Source organism: Erythrolamprus reginae, chromosome 5 (genome assembly GCF_031021105.1).
Source record: "Erythrolamprus reginae isolate rEryReg1 chromosome 5, rEryReg1.hap1, whole genome shotgun sequence".
Classification (NCBI taxonomy): Eukaryota; Metazoa; Chordata; class Lepidosauria; order Squamata; family Dipsadidae; genus Erythrolamprus; species Erythrolamprus reginae.
The window spans coordinates 3,004,475-3,024,425 of record NC_091954.1 but is presented as its reverse complement, the minus strand read 5'-3'; the positions used below and the strand labels follow the sequence as shown (position 1 = coordinate 3,024,425).

The 19,951-nt window shown below is 41.5% G+C and overlaps 1 protein-coding gene across 3 annotated transcripts; it reads left to right on the top strand.

Moving 5' to 3' along the window:
* Positions 1 to 10,235: 10,235 nt before the first annotated feature.
* LOC139167497 (phospholipase A2 inhibitor alpha-like protein) lies at positions 10,236 to 16,903 on the top strand. Of its 3 annotated transcripts, none has more exons than XM_070751984.1 (4): positions 10,236 to 10,312; positions 11,695 to 11,793; positions 14,722 to 14,805; positions 16,415 to 16,903. In XM_070751984.1, exons 2-4 carry the CDS (start codon positions 11,712 to 11,714, stop codon positions 16,753 to 16,755), a joined length of 507 nt encoding a protein of 168 aa, XP_070608085.1. In that variant the 5' UTR covers positions 10,236 to 10,312; positions 11,695 to 11,711; the 3' UTR covers positions 16,756 to 16,903. The 3 variants fall into 3 exon arrangements, with proteins under 3 accessions (XP_070608085.1, XP_070608084.1, XP_070608086.1); XM_070751983.1 differs by lacking the exon at positions 10,236 to 10,312 and adding an exon at positions 11,071 to 11,289 and having other exon boundaries at positions 11,426 to 11,793; XM_070751985.1 differs by lacking the exon at positions 10,236 to 10,312 and adding an exon at positions 11,128 to 11,204.
* Positions 16,904 to 19,951: the final 3,048 nt, after the last annotated feature.

Genomic DNA, 19,951 nt, shown 5'->3' with positions numbered 1-19,951 from the left:
ACCTGAATTCCAGATAAGAACCTGAGAATGGATGAAGGATGACCAGCCAAGGTCGTGGGAAGGAGATCAAAGTCTATTCTTCCCCAGGGGTGGGTTGTGACTAACACACACACAAACACACACAAACCAAATAAAGAGGGGCATGACTGGTGATGGACTGTTACCCCCACGGGGCAGGGACTCAGTGGGGGTAGTAAATTTATGCACTATTTATTGAACACTTAATTTTTTTTTTAATTGTCCTTCCTTCTGTTAGTATATATCCGTAATTACTTTTAAAATAGGGAAAATAATTAAATAGTGTGTTTTTAGCCGTAAACGCTTTCATCATTTTCATCATTATCTAGAACTGAACTTTTATAGCAATGAAAGAAAATTGAGCTACTTGCCTAATCTGTTATCCTACGGAATCTTGTGGGTTTGGTACAAAACTTTAAAATGTGACTGTGCCCCTCAACCGATAATGCTGTCTATCGTTTGTCCTTTTTGTGGCTATTCAAATAATGGGACTTCATCCACTGAAAAAGAGTCCAAGCACCAATTTGAAAATTTAGCTTGGTTGTAAGCCACTCCCACCCAGTCACATGACCTTTAAGCCACTCCCGCCTGGTCACAAAGCCGGCAAGCCTCTCCCACACAGTCACATGACCTTTAAGCCACCCCCGTGGTCACATGATTGTCAAGCCACTCCCGCCTGGTCACATGACCAGCAAGCCACTCCTCCCCGGTCCCATGATCATCAAGCCACACCCACACAGTAAGCCACGCCCACAGCATGGTAGCAAAAAAAAAATTGCAGCCCAGCACTGGCTTACTACCAGTTTGCTTCCTCCTCCACAGCCCAAAGCCGAACAACAGAGGGCTGCTACATGTACAGTGCCAGAATGGTTTTATTTTTTTAAAAAAAATTATTGGTTTATTTACTAAATTAACAACAAACAAAAAATACTTAAAAGAAAACGTGCCCAACACCAATGAAAACCCCACCACCATTTAGGGGGTTAAATTGTTTACAATAATTTTCCATTTCTTCCTTAGCTCCAGTTTACATTTCTTTACATACAAAAAGTGATTGGAATTTATTTTTCACATTGTCGTCATAAATTCTACTTAAGATATAATCTTTCACCTTATTCCTTCGTGCCATCAGCTTCTCCAATTTATTTTCATCAAAGATATTTAATCTTATTTCCATAATTTCGAAGTGGATGTGGTCCACCATGTACCAGTACCAGTTCTGGATTGTCCATTTATTGCTATCTTTCCACCCTAATACAACTACTGCTTGAGCGCTTTCCAAAGCTGCTGTTTTGATTTCTTTAAATTCTCGTAATTCCCCATGTTTAACTAGCGTTGCAAATTCTTTTGCAATTATCCAATTAACGTTTAGCATATTATTTATTTCATTCTGTACTTCCTTCCAAAATCTTTGAACTTCAACACATTCCCAGAGCATATGCATAAAAACTCCTTTTATTTGGCAACCATGCCAGCAATTTCCTTTCCCTTTCCTCTGGAAGTGTGCTAGTTTTACTGGCGTGAAATACCATTTATGTAAAATTTTCCTTCTCATCTCTCTAATTCTTGTGTTCTTTATCTTATGTATATTTTCTACTACTTCTTCCATCTCGCTTTCATTAATCCGTAATTCATTTTGCCAATATCTTGTAGGCCTTTAATCACTTCCTCTCCCACTTGTATACAGTGCCAAAATGGTGATGCATGCATGGCGCCCAAAACTCCCCTTCTGCGCATGCTCAGAAGAAGAAAAAATAAAAAAATCCCCCTCCCCCCAATTAAAAAAAAATATTCAAAAATATTTGGGGGGAAAATGGCGGCCCACAGCTTCCGTTTTTTTCATATCATTTTGTTTTAGTGATAAGCAAACGGTGCCGGTGCAGGCAGTGACGGGTTCCTAACGGTACAGTTGACGCCATCGTACCGGTAGCGAAAATTGAGCTGTGTGTGCGCCTCTTCCCCTCGCTCATGCATATAAGCGAGATTTTGCTCCTGCACATGCTCAGGAAGCAAAATTTCATGAGGTGACGCAGGCGCGCATGAGATTCCAGTGGTTTTTTGTTTCGGCACGAGGAGAAACAAAAGAATCGCTGAAATTTCTCACACGTGCCCATCCTCTTGTGAGATTTCACCTCCTGCCCATGCGCTGAAGCAAAATCTTCCTCGGACGTGCACGCACAAACCCTGGAGATGCAGAGGTGTGGCGCACGCAGAGCCCTGGTAGCAGCAGAAGCAACAACCCTCGCCAGCGTGCATGGAATCTCTGCACCAATAGAAACCCTCTTGAAATTTGAGATCAACTATGTACAGCTTGCCAACGCACCCTGAGTGTATGGGTATTAAATAACAAGGTTTATTCTTCCCTGGGTCAAGTCCAATCAGTTAAAGATTGGCCAAATACTCTGCAGTGGGTTTTTTTTCTCTCTCTCCCTCTCCAAACAATGGACAAGATTATCAGTTATTTATACAAATATATAAGGCTGGAGATAAACGAGGAAAAGGATATGCCTTGAAAGGTCAACGCACGGTAGACCTTTCCATTTCAATCAACATGGAAAAGTACTTTGAAAAAAATATTAAGGACTCCCACTTCCCAAAAACTACGGGAGAAGAGAGGAGAGGAAGAGAAATACAATGGGACCTCTACCTAAGAATGCTTCTACTTAAGAACATTTCTAGATAAGAACCAGGTGTTCAAGATTTTTTGGCCTCTACTTAAGAACCATTTTCTACTTAAGAACCCGAGCCCGGAAAAATTTCCCAGGAAATTTGAGAGCAGCACAAAGGCCCGGCCAGTTTCCTGTCATTCCCCATTTAATCCTGGCTATCTGGGCTGCCAAAGGAGCCTTTTGGTGGCTCTTAAGCAGGCTTTGGATGACTAGAGCAAACGAAGCATTTTCCTTTCTCTGGGTGCTTGGAGAGGGAATAAACCTCTGCCAGTGCCCCGAGAAAAGAAACGCTCCCATCGCTCTGGGCAGCCGAGGAGTCACCATAGCGCCGGAAAGGCGACGGCTACAAAGCAAGTGAGTGAGAGGAGAGGGGAGCCCTTCAGCATGGGAAGGAAGGGGAAGCAGGTAGCAGCAATGGGAGGCAGTGAATTGGAGGCAGCCTCACGGCGAGTGTATCTCCGAGACCGCCTTCTGCTGCACGAATCCCAGCGACCAATTAGGTCCCACAGAGTCGGCCTTCTCTGGGTCCCCGTCAACTAAACAATGTTGGTTGGCAGGCCCCAGGGGAAGAGCCTTCTCTGTGGTGGTCCCAACTCTCTGGAACCAGCTCCCCCCAGAGATTAGAACTGCCCCTACCCTCCTTGCCTTTCGTAAACTCCTCAAAACCCACCTTTGTCCTCAGGCATGGGGGAATTGAGATATCTCCCCCAGGCCTATATAATTTATGTATATGGTATGTTTGTAGGTATGTCTGCTTAAAAATGTTTTTTTTTTAAACTATTTTAAATTTTAAATTGTAAATTATTAGATTTGTCATGAACTGTTTTATTGTGCTGTGAGCCGCCCCGAGTCTACGGAAAGGGGCGGCATACAAATCTAATAAATAAATAAATAAATAAAATAAAATAAATTTGGGGTGCATGCCCCTCCTCGCTGCCTCAGAGTCCCTCCTTTTCTTTTTTACGCCTTAAAGTTTTGGATTTTTTTGATTCTCCTCCCCTCCCCTTCTTCCTTCGGCAGCGACTGTCCTCCTCCTCCTCTTCTTCCTCCTGATATAAACACATTCTCCCCTCCCAACCCTCTCAAGATTTCCCAAGCATTTACCTAATTCCGTAATGATAGCTAAGGGGGAACAAAGGATAGAACGTATGGAAAACAAAAAACTTAACCTAGCTGAAAATAAGTTCAGGTTCCTTTATTTATTTATTTTTAAGAAAGAGCCCGTATCAATTTTCTTCCCTTGCTGATCTTTTTTTTTTTCAGATGTCAAAGAAACGAGTTCTCTAATGTGGTAGTTTAATCCCTTGGCTTCAGAAGTAAATAGATTGCCTTGCTTGAGATAACGATCTACCTCCGCCAGGTTTTTTTTTTTAAGCGAGAACCTTTAATCTTAATTGGCTGTCACTACAATTAAGGGGGAGGGGAGGAGAGAGGATAGCAAGGTCCCCATAAGCCAGAATGGCAGGTATTTTAGGATAAGGCCACTGCTCAATCTCCCATTTTTATCTTCTATTTCTACTGATGCAGTGTAAAAGGAAGAAAAAAAAGAAGGGAGGGAGGGAGACAGAAAAAGAATAAAATCAAATAGTCCTTTGGGATTGGGCGCCATAGAAGTCGAAATAATAATAATAATAATAATAATAATAATAATAATAATAATAGTAGTAATAATAACAATAACAACAACAACAACAATAATAATAATAATAATAATAATAATAATAATAATAATAATAATATTTTTGAAGTACAGTGGTAACTCTACCTAAGAATGCCTCTACTTATGAACTTTTCTAGAGAAGAACCGGGTGTTCAAGATTTTTTTGCCTCTTCTCAAGAAACATTTTCCACTTACAAACCCCAGTCTCTGAAACTGTAACCGGAAAAGGCAGGGAGAAGCTTCTGTGGGGCCTCTCTAGGAATCTCCTGGGAGGAAACAGGGACAGAAAAGATGGAGAGAAGCCTCCGTGGGGCTTCTCTAAGAATCTCCTGGGAGGAAACGGGGCCGGAAAAGGCAGGGAGAAGCCTCCATGGGGCCTCTCTAGGAATATCCTGGGAGGAAACAGGGCCGGAAAAGGGGGGAGAAGCCTCTGTGGGACCTCTCTAAGAATCTCCTGGGAGGAAACAGGGCCAGAAAAGGTGGAGAGAAGCCTCCATGGGGCCTCTCTAGGAATCTCCTGGGAGGAAACAGGGCCGGAAAAGGCAGGGCGAAGCCTCCGTGGTGCCTCTCTAAGACTCTCCTGGGAGGAAACAGGGCTGGAAAAGGCAGGGAGAAGCCTTCGTGTGGCCTCTCTAAGAGTCTCCTGGGAGGAAACAGAGCCGGAAAAGGTGGGGAGAAGTCTCCATGGCACCTCTCTAGGAATCTCCTGGGAGGCAACAGGGCTGGAAAAGGTGGGGAGAAGCCTCCGTGGGGCCTTTCTAGGAATCTCTAATCTCCAATCTCTAGAAGTCAAATTAGTAAGTAAACAAACAAACAAATAAATAATGTGAATGACAAAAAAAATAAAAAGTTTTTTCCCCCCAAATTTTAAATTCTTAAATTGAATTCTTAAATTGTCCTGGGGCGAGTTGACCACGGTGGCTGTGGCAAGTAGTGCAGTGCACACCAGAAAAATGCAGACACTCAGACATTTTCCCCCCAAACGCCATCACTCTGCTAAACAAATTCTGCTCTGATGCTTCCTGCCACCTTCCCTTAAGGAAACCCAGGGTGGAATCGGGCAGGAAGTTGGAAATCACCCCCACCCACCCTCACCCATTGCCCTGGTGGTCACTCTGTTCCCCTAGTTAGCTAATAAGATAATGTTTCTGAAATGATGTCCCAATAGGACACGGGTTGTCCGGTTGATAAATAAAAGTAGAAGGTTGGGAAAGATGGGAATTTGCATAAAAGAGGGTAAAGTCTGCTTCATTTCCTCTAGGCATGAGTGAGGGGTGTCACCAGGGCGTCTTGGTACCTTACCTAACGTCAAAAATGTCATCGAAAGAAGCACAACAAAGAATGTTGTGAAAGCTCTAACTGCCCCAGGAGCTGCTGATCCAGTTTTACAGAGGAATCATTGAGTCTGTCATCTGCACCTCCATAACGGTCTGGTTTGGTTCTGCAACCCAACAAGACCGACCCAGACCTCAGAGGAGAATCAGAGCTGCAGAAGAAACAATGGCTCCCAACCTGCCTTCCATTGAGGACCTGTATACTGCACGAGTCAAAAAGATTACAGTGATCCCTCGATTTTCGCAGCTTCAAACTTCGCGAAATGCTATACCACGTTTTTTCAAAAAATATTAATTAAAAAATACTCCATGGGTTTTTTTCTATACCACGGTTTTTCCCACCAGATGACGTCATACGTCATCACCAAGAGTCACTTCTCTGTCTCTTTCTCTTTCTTTCCTGTCATTCTCTGCTTCAATCATTTTCTCATTTCTCTTTTTTTTCTCCCCTTTTTTCTATCATTTTTCTCTCTCTTCCTTCCACTCTTCTCTCTCTCTCTTTCTTCCTCTCTCTCACTCTCTTCCTCCCTCTCTCATCTCTTTCTTTCTTTCCTTCTCTCTCTTTCTCTATCTCTCCCCCTCTTGCTCTCTCTCTTTTTCTCACTTTCTCTCTCTTGTTTTCTTTCTCTCACTCTTTCACTCTCTCTTGCTATCTCTTGCTCTCCCCCCTCTTTCTCTCTCACTCTCTTTCTCACTTTCTCTGCCAGCCCGCCCACCCGGAACATTCAAAATAAGAAAACTTTTCGCTCTGTTCCGGGCGGGCGCGCAGGCAGGGAGATGGGAAGAGCGCGCGCCGGCCAGTGCACCCACCAGCCTCCGGAGAATGCCTGTCCCACCTCTCTTGCAGCAGAGGAGAAAGAGAGGTGGAGCGGGCGGCGAGTGGGCGGGCGAGCGGCAGGCGGGTGAACAGGTGAGCGGCAAGCGAGTGGCCGGGCGAACGGCGGGTGGCCGGGCGAACGGCGGGTGGCCGGGCGAACGGTGGGCGAACGGCGGGTGGGCGGGCGAGCGGCAAGCGAGCGGCCGGGTGAACGGCGGGTGGCCGGGTGGCCGGATGAATGGGTGAGCAGCGAGCGAGCGGCCGGGTGAACGCCGGGTGGGTGGGCGAACGGCAGGCAGATGGCAAACGGCAGGCGGGTGGGCGAACGGCGGGCGGGTGCCTACGGGAAACGGTGGCCGCCAGCGCTGCTGCAGGAGGACCCGTGTCCGTAGAAAGCCGGTGAGAGGGGTGGATCGGGTGGGCGGGCAGTAGCGGCAAGGGCGCTGGAGGCGCTGGGGGGGCAGGGGCAGCCGACATTCAAAGCAATCTTTGTCGGCTTCCGCACTTTCGTCGCTCCCTGCCCTAATTTCAAGCCTGGCTCCTTGTGCTGCCTTGAAAAAGGGTGCGTGGGGGTAGTTTTTGGCTGTCCATAGCCAAAAATGGTGTTTTTACTTCCGCACCGCTACTTCGCGGAAAATCGACTTTCGCAGGAGGTCTTGGAACGTAACCCCCGCGAAAATCAAGGGAACACTGTATATACATGATACTAGGACCAGATTATCTCAGGGACCGCCTTCTGCCGCACGAATCCCAGCGACCAGTTAGGTCTCACAGAGTGGGTCTTCTCTGGGTCCCATCAACTAAACAATGTCGCTTGGCGGGACCCGGGAGAAGAGCCTTCTCTGTGGCGGCCCCGGCCCTCTGGAACCAACTCCCCCCAGAGATTAGAATTGCCCCCACCCTCCTTGCCTTTCGTAAGCTTCTTAAAAGCCACCTCTGCTGCCAGGCATGGGGGAACTGAGATACTCTTCCCCCCTAGGCCTTTACAATTTTATGCATGGTATGTCTGTATGTATGTTTGGTTTTATAATAAGGGTTTTTAACTGTTTTAATATTGGATTCTTATATGCTGTTTTTATTACTGTTTAAGCGACATAGTTCTAAGCTTTCTAAACCTAGGATTTTAGGACTAGTTGCATAGGGTATTCCATTGCAAGTGGAGGGCTCTTCTAGTAAAGTGTCTCTGGACATTTTCTACTTTTTATGTCTGAAATGCAGTGTGGATTCCAGATAGATGAGCTATATTCGAGGATTGGTCTGGCAAAAGTTTTGCATGCTCCGGTTAGTAGTGTGAGATTACCGGAGCAGAAACTACGTAGGATTAGGTTAGCAATTCTCCTTTTGGGTGAGATAAAAATACTCTTTTCCTCCCTAGTCCTTGGTAACATAACATTATCTTTTGAACATACCCAAAGTGACAGTTCAGAAACAATGAAAACAAGATAAACTATGGCAGGCCGGGACATTTAATTTTCAGGGTGAGTAGGGGGGGGGAACCCTTGAAATTTTGAATATTAAAGCTATATAAATCTCAGGCTACTTCGTTGATTGTTATAGGATTTGAGAAGAATTGAGAAAGAGACGTTTTATAACTTAGACCTATTTAGTTTTTGTTAGAAACTAAATTGAAAAAGGAGACTATTCAGAGAGGTTTAATTATTCCTCTTTTCTAGGAACTTACATAAAAGCCATTCTTTTAAAATCCCAAATTACCCTAGATATTCTGGATATTCTTGCCTAGAGATTTGCATATCTTACTTCATATCAAGATTTTTCCCCCATGTCAACTCTTTCCTCTTTTATTCTCCTGTTCATCTATTGACAATAGAGGGAATACAAGGATAATAAAGGGAAAAAATAATTTCTTTTTTTAATACGGAAGTTTTATTTCCTCTGTTTTTGTTTTACAGTGGATACTGCATTTTACTTTAGGTTACCAGCAATTGAAATATCTTGGGGGTAATATACAGCAAATCCTACAGTCCAATATAAAGAATGGTTGTTGGAATTGAGTATGTCTAGTTTAATGAAAAGAAGGACTTGAGTTGACATGATAGCATTGTTTTGATATCTTACGGGCAGTGATGGGGGAACCCAACAGTGTTCGGGTTCAGCAAGTTCGGACGAACTTCACGCAAAGTTCGGCCGAACCCGAACCGAAACGGTCCGTGGCACCAAAGCTCCGCCCCCGGAATCTCACCGTTTTTTATTTTAATGGATTTTTAATTTTTATTTATTTTTATTTTTATGAAAAGGGACGCCGCAGCGGCGCCGCAAGCAAAAGGAGGTCCTTTCACATAAATTTTTATTTTTATGTGAAAAGACCTCCCTTTGAAGGAGCTGGGGAATCCCTCCCACGAAGAGATTCCGGGGGCGGAGCTTTGAGGTCACGTATACGGGCAGGTTGCTAAGGATGCCAAGGTGATCACTTCCTGGATTCCATGGCAACCTGCCGGCAACCTGCGGGTATACATGATGTCAAAGCTCTGCCCCTGGAATCTCTTCATGGGAGGTATTCCCCAGCTCCTTTTGTGCCTCCCTCCCAGTCTCCCGACCGGCCGACAGCTCTCCAGTGTTCGCCTTCCTCCGCCACCACCGGCGCCCAGCTCCTCCACCTCTTCTCAGCAGAGGACAGCCGGGCGGTGGCTTTCGCAGTGTTCGGCACGAATGCTGAACCGAAGCACGATTTTTAAAAAAAATTGGGTTCAGGTCCAGCATGCCGAACACCACAAAATTCGGTACGGACCCGAATTGTGCGGGTTCGGTTCGCCCAACACTACTCACGGGCTGCCACAAAGAAGAGAGAAGCAAGCTATTCTCCAAAGCACCAGAAACAATGGATGGAAATTAATCAAGGAGAGAAGTAATTTAGAACTAAGAAGAAAATTCCTGACAACTAGAACAATTAATCAGTGGAACTGCTTGCCTCCAGAAATTGTGAATGCCCCAACACTGGAAGTTGTTAAGATGTTGGATAACCTTTTGTCTGAAGTAGTGTAGGGTTTCCTGCCTAAGCAGGGGGTTGGACTAGAGGACCTCCAAGGTCCCTTCCAACTCTGTGGTTGTTGTTGTTGTTGTTGTTGTTGTTGTTGTTGTTATTATTATTATTATTATTATTATTATTATTATTATTATTATTATTATTAAATATCTCCAGAACTGGCAAGTCTACGGAGAGGGGCGGCATACAAATCTAATAAATAAACAAATAGATAGATAGATAGATGGATGGATGGATGGATGGATGGATGGATGGATCGATGGATCGATCAATCAATCAATCAATCAATTTCTTCAAGCTCAGCTTCTTTTCATTCTGCCTCAATCTCATCTCCAGCCCTAGCACCGGATAAACTGAGTTTTTGACTGTTTGTACAAATGCCCCTCTTCAAAGTGCCTCTTCCTGTTGAAGATGAAGAGGTCATTTGCAAAATTCTGGATTTGTTTAGGGTAAATCCTGAAGAGATTTTTCCGCAAAATTATGAAACTTCAAAGTTCTCTGTTTTATTGCCAGGCGTTGCAAAATAGTTTGGAGAAAATGCATTCACACACACACACCCTGTATTCTCCAACATTTCCACATATTTCGCCTCCCTTTTTGACAGGAGAATTTCAATTGTTTCAAAAATTTCAACCAGGCTGTTCTTAAATAAACAGCAGAGGAGGGAGAGTGAAAGCCAAGGGGGACCACCTTGAGTAATCAGTTTGCACAACCCTTCATGTTGCCCAATTCGTGACTGGTATAAAATAACCCCTGCACTGGGGGGAAAGTACTTTCTGGGTGCCTCATCTACTGTAGGACAGAAACCAAAGCGTAAGTGCAGAGAAGAAATTTACTTGCAATATATGATAATTAATTAAAAACTGTATACTGTATTTTTCGGAGTATAAGATGCACTTTTTTCCTCCCTAAAAGAGGCTTAAAATTTAGGTGCATCTCATACTTTGAATGTAGCTTTTTACAACATTTATTTTTCCAGCCCTAACTAGGTGCTAACGATCTTCCTAGCTCTTACCTTGCAGTTCTTTCATTGTTACTCTCTGCAAAGAATGTTTTCAAACCGTTAAGTCTTTGCAGGGGTTTTTTTCATTGTTCTAACTTGCTCCAAATAAGTTTCTTTCCAGCCCTAACCAGGTGCTAACGATGTTTGAAGCTCTTACCCGCTTGCAAGCTCTTTCACTGTTACTCTCTGTGAAGAATGTTTCCAAACCCTGTCTTTACCGGGGGGGGGAGGGGTGTTGGGGTGTTTCCATTGCTCTACTTGCTCCAAATTATTATTATTATTTATTGGATTTGTATGCCGCCTCAGCTCTTACAAGCTCTTTCATTGTTACTCTTTGCAAGAATTTTTTTCATGCCCTAAGTCTTTGCAGGGTTTTTTCCATTGCTCTACTTGCTCAAAATGTTTCTTTCCAGCCCTAACCAGGTGCTAACAATGTTCCCAGCTCTTACAAGCTCTTTCATTGTTACTCTTTGCAAGAATGTTTTTCAAGCCCTAAGTCTTTGCAGGTTTTTTTTCCATTGCTCTACTTGCTCCGAATGTTTCTTTCCAACTCTAACCAGGTGCTAATGATTTTCCCAGCTCTTACTGGCTTTCAAGCTCTTTCATTGTTACTCTCTCCAAATAAGGTTTTTTAAAGTTCTAATCAGGGGATAAAACAATGTGCTGAAGCTGACCAGACTAAGGATGTCCCCCAAAACTAAGGTACATCTTATACTCCGGTGCGTTTTATAGTCTGAAAAATACGGTAGTTTAGTAACAGTCATTCTGCTGGATGGTAATTAGAGGTGTTGGTGATTAGAGCAGTGTTTCCCAACCTTGGCAACTTGAAGATATCTGGACTTCAACTCCCAGAATTCCCCAGCCAGCATTCGCTGGCTGGGGAATTCTGGGAGTTGAAGTCCAGATATCTTCAAGTTGCCAAGGTTGGGAATCACTGCTCTAGAAAGTATGCTTGCTTATAGCTTGTTAAATTAGTGGTTTGTGGCAGATGTGTATCAAAAAAATGTCTTCGGTTGGGCTGGGATATTATCTTTTGCTATGCATTTTCTGGGTAAACTGGAACAGGAATGTAAAATTCTTTTTTCTTTCTTTCTTTAAATAGAGTTTTTATTGTTTTTGCTCTATATGTAAAATCCGAAGAGTCTATAAACCACATGCATACTGCAATAACTCTGCTCTATGGATTGTACAGGTTATACGGTCAAAGAGATGCATCTGATCCTGCTGTCCAGTCTTCTCCTCTTGGGATTATCTCTGGCCAACGGACATGACACGGATCCCGAAGGAGAAGGTGATCATTTAAACCCCATATTTGAGAATGGGGAGGGGGGCTTAGCACATGGGCAGAACTGGGAGCGCTTGGGTGTTATTCCTGTTATCTGAATGCAACATAGTGTGTGGAGATAATTAGGGGGCTGGAGGCTAAAACATACGGTATATACGAACAATTACAGGAATTTTTTTATTTATTTTTTATTTTTTTATTTTGTCCAATACATAATACACATTGAAGAGAATAGATATGTAATAATATAAGTAAAGAAAAGAATAGATGAAAAGATATAAAAGTATGGGTGAACATATTTGAAAGGAAGAAAAGATAAATGAGATAAGGAGAGACAATTGGACAGGGGATGGAAGGCACACTGGTGCACTTATGCACGCCCCTTACTGACCTCTTAGGAACCTGGAGAGGTCAATCGTGGATAGTCTAAGGGAAAAATGTTGGGGGTTAGGGGTTGACACTACTGAGTCAGGTAATGAGTTCCACGCTTCGACAACTCGGTTGCTGAAGTCATATTTTTTACAGTCAAGTTTGGAGCGGTTAATATTAAGTTTGAATCTGTTGCGTGCTCTTGTGTTGTTGCGATTGAAGCTGAAGTAGTCATTGACAGGTAGAGCGTTGCAGCATATGATCTTGTGGGCAATACTTAAATCGTGTTTTAGGCGACCTAGTTCTAAGCTTTCTAGACCTAGGATTGATAGTCTGCTTTCGTAGGGTCTTCTGTTTCGAGTGGAGGAGTGAAGGGCTCTTCTGGTGAAGTATCTTTGGACATTTTCAAGGGTGTTGATGTCCGAGATGTGGTCTGGGTTCCAGACAGATGAACTGTATTCAAGGATGGGTCTGGCAAAAGTTTTGTAGGCTCTGGTGAGTAGCGTGAGATTGCCAGAGCAGAAGCTGGCAATCCAGTTTAATCTAGAGTAGGGCTAGTGTGTCGTGTAATATTTGAGGGACTTCCACAAAGAAAAAGGAGTCCACCTATTCTCCAAAGCACCTGAGCATAGAACAAGAAGCAATGGGTGGAAACTAAACAAGGAGAGAAGCAACTTAGAAGTAAAGAAAAATTTCCTGACAGTTAGAACAATTAACCAGTGGAACAGCTTGCCTCCAGAAGGTGTGAATGCTCCAACACTGGAAAGTTTTAAGAAGAAGTTAGATAACCATCTGTCTGAAGTAGTGTAGGGTTTCCTGCCCAAGCAGGGGGTTGGACTAGAGGACCTCCAAGGTCCCTTCCAACTCTGTTATTCTGTTATCTGAATGCAAAAAAAGGCTCCTGGAGAGCAGAGTTGATAAAAGAGCTTCTTTGAAATCTTTTATTGATGAAATCCAAGCAAATAGCAGCTGTGGAAAGACTCGTAATGCGAAGATGTTGGTTCTTTGCAAGACCTTTCCAGTGTGCAAATTCACATCTGGAATGGGATAATCAGGAAAGCAGTCTTGCTAATGTAATAATAATAATAATAATAATAATAATAAGAAGAAGAAGAAGAAGAAGAAGAAGAAGAAGAAGAAGAATAGGAATAATAGGAATAGGAATAGGCATAGGAATAGTAGTAGTAATAATAATAATAATAATAATAATAATAATAATAATAATAATAATAAACAATGCCAGGAGACAGCAGAATTGAGGAGACGTAGCTAGAGAATTTAGTGAAATACGAAGATCTAAAAATCGAGCTGCAACGACTCTGGCATAAGCCCGTGAAAGTGGTCCCAGTGTACTTGGCACACTGGGCGCAGTGCCAAAGGATCTCAGTGGACATTTGAAAACCATTGGAATTGACAAAATCTCCATCTGTCAATTGCAAAAGGCCACTTTCCTGGGATCGGCAAACATAATTCACTGCTACATCACGCAGTCCTAGGTGCTTGGGAAGCGCCCGACTGGTGATGAAATACGAAATCCAGCATAGTGATCTCGTTTGCTGTGTTGTATTGTTGATATAACAGCAGCAACAACAACAGAGTTGGAAGGGACCTTGGAGGTCTTCTAGTCCAACCCCCTGCTTGGGTAGGAAACCCTACACTACTTCAGACAAAAAGTCTTCGGGCGGCATACAAATCTAATAAATTGAATTGAATTATCTAGCATCTTCTTAAAAGCTTCCAGTGTTGGAGCATTCACAACTTCTGGAGGCAAGCTGTTCCACTGGTTAATTGTTCTAAATGTCAGGGAAATTCTCTTAGTTCTAGGTAGCTTCTCTCCTTGCTTAGTTTCCACCCATTGCTTCTTGTGGAAACTGTTCTTTCTGTCAAGACAGGGCCAGGTTCAGGTAGGCTACAGAACGAGACAATAATCTAATTTGCCCCCACGCCATTTCATGCCTGCTTCTGAGGACCAATATATATTCAGCTGAGATGCCTAGCATCCACTAGAAGGATAAGTAGATATGTCCAAGACAGATTATTATTATTATTATTATTATTATTATTATTATTATTATTACTATTTAGATTTGTATGCCGCCCTTCTCTGAAGACTCAGGGCGGCTCACAGGATACAAAAGCAACACAACAACAAATCTAATTAAAAATTACTACTAAAATCCTATATATAATAAAATCAGTCAGCCCATTCATTCACAACCACACATTACATCTCGTAAACAGAGAAAGGTGGCTTGATCTAATTGCCCCATACCCGGTGACATGAATGGGTTTTGAGGCTCTTGCAAAAGGCGAGGAGGGTGGGGGCAGTGAGAATCTCTGCAGGGAGCTGATTCCGGAGGACCGGGGCCGCCACAGAGAAGGCTCTTCCACTGGGCCCCGCCAGATGACATTGTCTAGCCAACGGGACCCGGAGCAGGCCAACTCTGTAGGACCTAATCAGTCGTTGAGATTCATGCAGCAGAATGCCAACCAATTGGGGCTAGTTTGGCACAGCTTGGCTTGACTTCTGCGATTCTAATAATGTGATGCTCTTTTTCTTTCTAGTGCTGAATTCTCTGGTTGAAACCGTAGCGAGACTTGAAAAAAAGATAAAACAGGTGGAAAATTCCTTCATGTCAGTTCACAGAGGTAAGAAAACTTGAAAACATTTGCTCCGAAGGTTGTGTTGTGTATCTAATCACATTTGGCCAAATGAAGAAGTCAAATGAATGAATGAATGAATGAATGAATGAATGAATGAATGAATGAATGAATGAATGAATGAATAAACAAACAATCAAACAAACAATCAAACAAACAATCAAACAAACAATCAAACAAACAAACAAACAAACAAATAAATAAATAAATAAATAAATAAATAAATAAATAAATAAATAAAATAACGCCCTACATGGCATCGGACCAGAATACCTTCAGGACTGCCTTCTACCGCATGAATCCCAGTGGCCAATTAGGTCCCACAGAGTTGGCCTTCTCCTGGTCCCATTGACTAAACAATGTCGTCTGGCGGTACCTAGGGGAAGAGCCTTCTCTGTGGCGGCCCCGGCCCTCTGGAATCAACTCCCCCTGGAGATTAGAACTGCCCCCATCCACCTATGCCTCCAGGCATGAGGAGATTAATTCTCTCCCCCACCCTTCTGACTTTATCATCTGAGAGTGATGTGATTGTGTAGAATTGATTGTTTTTAGTAAAATCATGGGTTTTTAATTTAGTTTTTTATATTGGATTTGTATTATATTGTATTATTTTGCCGTTGTGAGCTGCTCCGAGTCCTCAGAGAAGAGCGGCATACAAATCTAATAAAGTATTATTATTATTATTATTATTATTATTATTATTATTATTATTATTATTGGTGGCCAACCTGATATCACTCACATCAAGGGTTAGGGTTAGGGTGCCTGGCCTCTCCTTGACTCAAAGAGATACAATTTCCCTCTCTATTTACTATTACTGAACATGCAAAAATATATTCTTTAATTCTATGTATATATATCATATTCAATAAATAGTGCATAAAATTACTACCCAATGCGTCCCGTCCCACAGCAAACGAGATCACTATGCTGGATTTCGTATTTCATATTATTATCATATTATTATCATGTCAATTTAGCACAGCAAACGAGACCACTATGCTGGATTTCGTATTTCATATTATTATCATATTATTATCATGTCAATTTAACACAGCAAACGAGACCACTATGCTGGATTTCGTATTTCATATTATTATCATATTATTATCATGTCAATTTAACACAGCAAACGAGGTCACTATGCTGGATTTCGTATTTCACATTATTATCATATTATTATCATGTCAATTTAACACAGCAAACGAGACCACTATGCTGGATTTCGTATTTCATATTATTATCATATTATTATCATGTCAATTTAACACAGCAAACGAGACCACTATGCTGGATTTCGTATTTCATATTATTATCATATTATTATCATGTCAATTTAACACAGCAAACGATGTCACTATGCTGGATTTCGTATTATTATTATTATTATTATTATTATTATTATTATTATTATTACTATTATTATTATTTCAATATAACACAGCAAACGAGATCACTATGCTGGATTTTGTATTATTATTATTATTATTATTATTATTATTATTATTATTATTATTATTATTATTATTATTATTATAACATGAGTTGTGGAGGGTTCCCTGCAGTCAAACATTTCGCTTCTTGATTGTGTTTCTAGCGAGAACCTTTGGAAGTGGCAGCGAAAGACTTTACGTGACTAACAAGCAAGAAGGAAATTACGATACGCTAGCGACAATATGTGCCCTCGCTGGAGGCCATGTTCCTTCCCCTCAACTCCCAAGTGAGAATAAGGCCTTCGCAAGTGTTTTGGAAAGGCACAACAAATCGGCCTTTCTTGACGTCCGCGACTCGGCCAGGTTCATCAACTGGGCTGAGGGAGAACCAAACAACGCGGATGGAACCAAGCCGTGCGTGGTGGCTGATCCACAGGGCGGGAAGTGGCACTCGGCGTCGTGTGGGATACTCGGCTTATTGGTGTGTGAATTTTCTTTCATTTGAGGAGAAGGAAGACTCGCATCCTGTGCCGAAGAGAGGAGCAGCCTAAAACGTAGTGACCCTACCGAGACATCAAAACGTAGAGCGCCTACAAATGTTTCCACCCGTGTTGAATCTCATGGAAGAATGCTCAATAAATGCATGAAACAAATGTCATCTATGGATTGTCCATTTTATATAAAAACGAATAAACAAATAAGCGGAGAAGGGCGGCTTGCAGATCTAATAAATTTAGATTAGATTAGATTAGATTAGATTAGATTAGATTAGATTAGATTAGATTAGATTAGATTAGATTAGATTAGATTAGATTAGATTAGATTAGATTAGATTAGATTAGATTAGATTAGATTAGATTAGATTAGATTAGATTAGATTAGATTAGATTAGATTAGATTAGATTAGATTAGATTAGATTAGATTAGATTAGATTAGATTAGATTAGATTAGATTAGATTAGATTAGATTAGATTAGATTAGATTAGATTAGATTAATATGCCGCCCCTCTCCGCAGACTCGGGGCGGCTCACAACAATAGCAAAAACCAGTACATAGTGACAAATCCAATACCCACCAATCCAATTACAATTTTAAGTTAAGAAATTCATAAAACAATCCCAATATATATAAAAAACAAGCACACAATCAATCAAACAGCAAAACAACATGGGCAAGGGGGAGATGTTTTGGTTCCCCCATGCCTGACGGCAGAGGTGGGTTTTATGGAGTTTACAAAAGGCAACGAGGGTGGGGGCAATCCTAATCTCAGGGGGGAGCTGGTTCCAGAGGGTCGGAGCCACCACAGAGAAAGCTCTTCCCCTGGGTCCCGCCAGACGACATTGTTTAGTCGACGGGACCCGAAGAAGGCCGACTCTGTGGGACCTAACCGGTCGCTGGGATTCGTGCGGCAGAAGGCGGTCCCGAAGATGTTATTAATATTATTATTATTATTATTATTGTTGTTGTTGTTGTTGTTGTTGTTATTATTATTATTATTATTATTATTATTATTATTATTATTATTATTATTATTAAAATAAAATAGGCATCCTTTAAGGCAGTGTTTCCCAACCTTGGCAATTTGAAGATATTTGGACTTCAACTCCCAGAATTCCCCAGCCAGCGAATTTTATCATAGGGAAAAATAAAAAAGCTGCATTACTCCATTAGTATTTACCAAGGTGTCGTTTTCTATTATAACACCATTATTTAAACAACTTGGGCTTCCCAAAATCACGTACAACCATTTTTATAGATCAGAAAAAAAACCAGGGAATAAATATTATTTCCAATTAAGGCTCTAAAAAAAGAATGAAAGACATAGAGATGGACTCCTATTAAAAAGTAATAGACCCTGGAGAATTTTTAAATTTTTGTTTTCTTTATAGCACATGTATTATTCAAGAATTCTTAGAACTGCCAGGAGTTATTTTTGCTTGACAGCTCAAGCAACAAACTGATTTTTTTTTAAAAAAAATAACAAAATAAAATTTACAATCCCCACTGTTTTACTGTCAAATTTTGATGGCAGGCCAGAATAGAACCAGCCAGCACAGTTTAAATTTTCGAAAGTATGTGAGGAAAAAATAAAATATAATCTTGCCAGGCCAGTTATTTCAAGGGCTGGGTATGCTACTTCAGGAACAATGAAGTGGACTCTTTGAAAGCAAACAAATCCATTGCTTGTAAAAGTTAAGTGAAGCATGTGAATTTACTCTCTTCTCTTAGAAACATAGAAACATAGAAGACTGACGGCAGAAAAAGACCTCCTGGTCCATCTAGTCTGCCCTTATACTATTTCCTGTATTTTATCTTACAATGCATATATGTTTATCCCAGGCATGTTTAAATTCAGTTACTGTGGATTTACCAACCACGTCTGCTGGAAGTTTGTTCCAAGCATCTACTACTGTTTCAGTGAAATAATATTTTCTCACGTTGCTTTTGATCTTTCCCCCAACTAACTTCAGATTGTGTCCCCTTGTTCTTGTGTTCACTTTCCTATTAAAAACACTTCCCTCCTGGACCTTGTTTAACCCTTTAACGTATTTAAATGTTTCGATCATGTCCCCCCTTTTCCTTCCGTCCTCCAGACTATACAGATTGAGTTCATTAAGTCTTTCCTGATACGTTTTATGCTTAAGACCTTCCACCATTCTTGTAGCCCGTCTTTGGACCCGTTCAATTTTGTCAATATCTTTTTGTAGGTGAGGTCTCCAGAACTGAACACAGTATTCCAAATGTGGTCTCACCAGCGCTCTATATAAGGGGATCACTATCTCCCTCTTCCTGCTTGCTTTTCCTACTGGCCGAGCATCCTACTTGCTTTTCCTACTGGCCGACCACACTGCTCACCCATTTTGAGACTGTCAGAAATCACTACTCCTAAATCCTTCTTGATAACACAGAACTGCCAATGCGATACTCAGATTGAGGATTCCTTTTCCCCAAGTGCATTATTTTACATTTGGAAACATTAAACTGCAGTTTCCATTGCTTTGACCACTTATCTAGTAAAGCTAAATCATTTACCATATTACAGACCCCTCCAGGAATATCAACCCTATTGCACACTTTAGAGTCATCGGCAAATAGGCAAACCTTCCCTACCAAACCTTCCCCTATGTCACTCACAAACATATGAAAAAGAATAGGACCCAGAACAGACCCTTGTGGCACACCGCTTGTAACCTGTCTCTGCTCAGAATACTCGCCATTAACAACTTCTTTAGCTTGTTCTTGGTTTCCTCGAGTGCCTGCTGGAATCTCTTCCAGGTTTGCAAGATATTAGAAGAGGCAGAATACCAAAATAATATTAAGAAAATATGTTTTTTTTAAATGAAAACGAATGGAATATATTAGATTGGATTACACGTTTAAAGGTAGGGTGGAGGTTTTTAGTTACAGTAAAAGAGGGAATAAAAGAAAAATAGATATTGTGGAAATTATCAAAGAAGGAGGGAAAGCAACAGGCCTAAAAAGGATGTTATGAGAGCTAGCCAATAATGATGGAAAAATAAGTTATAATGATTAATTAAAAGAACTTAGTGGTTGGACTCATTTGATTGTGAAGCCAGATGACAAAATTAGAACTTTTTTTATTGGAGGTGGTATATATTTTTTCTTAGCATTTATATACCATAAAAAATTCAAAAGACTTACTGAAGATTTAGAAAGTCATAAATAATAATAACAGGG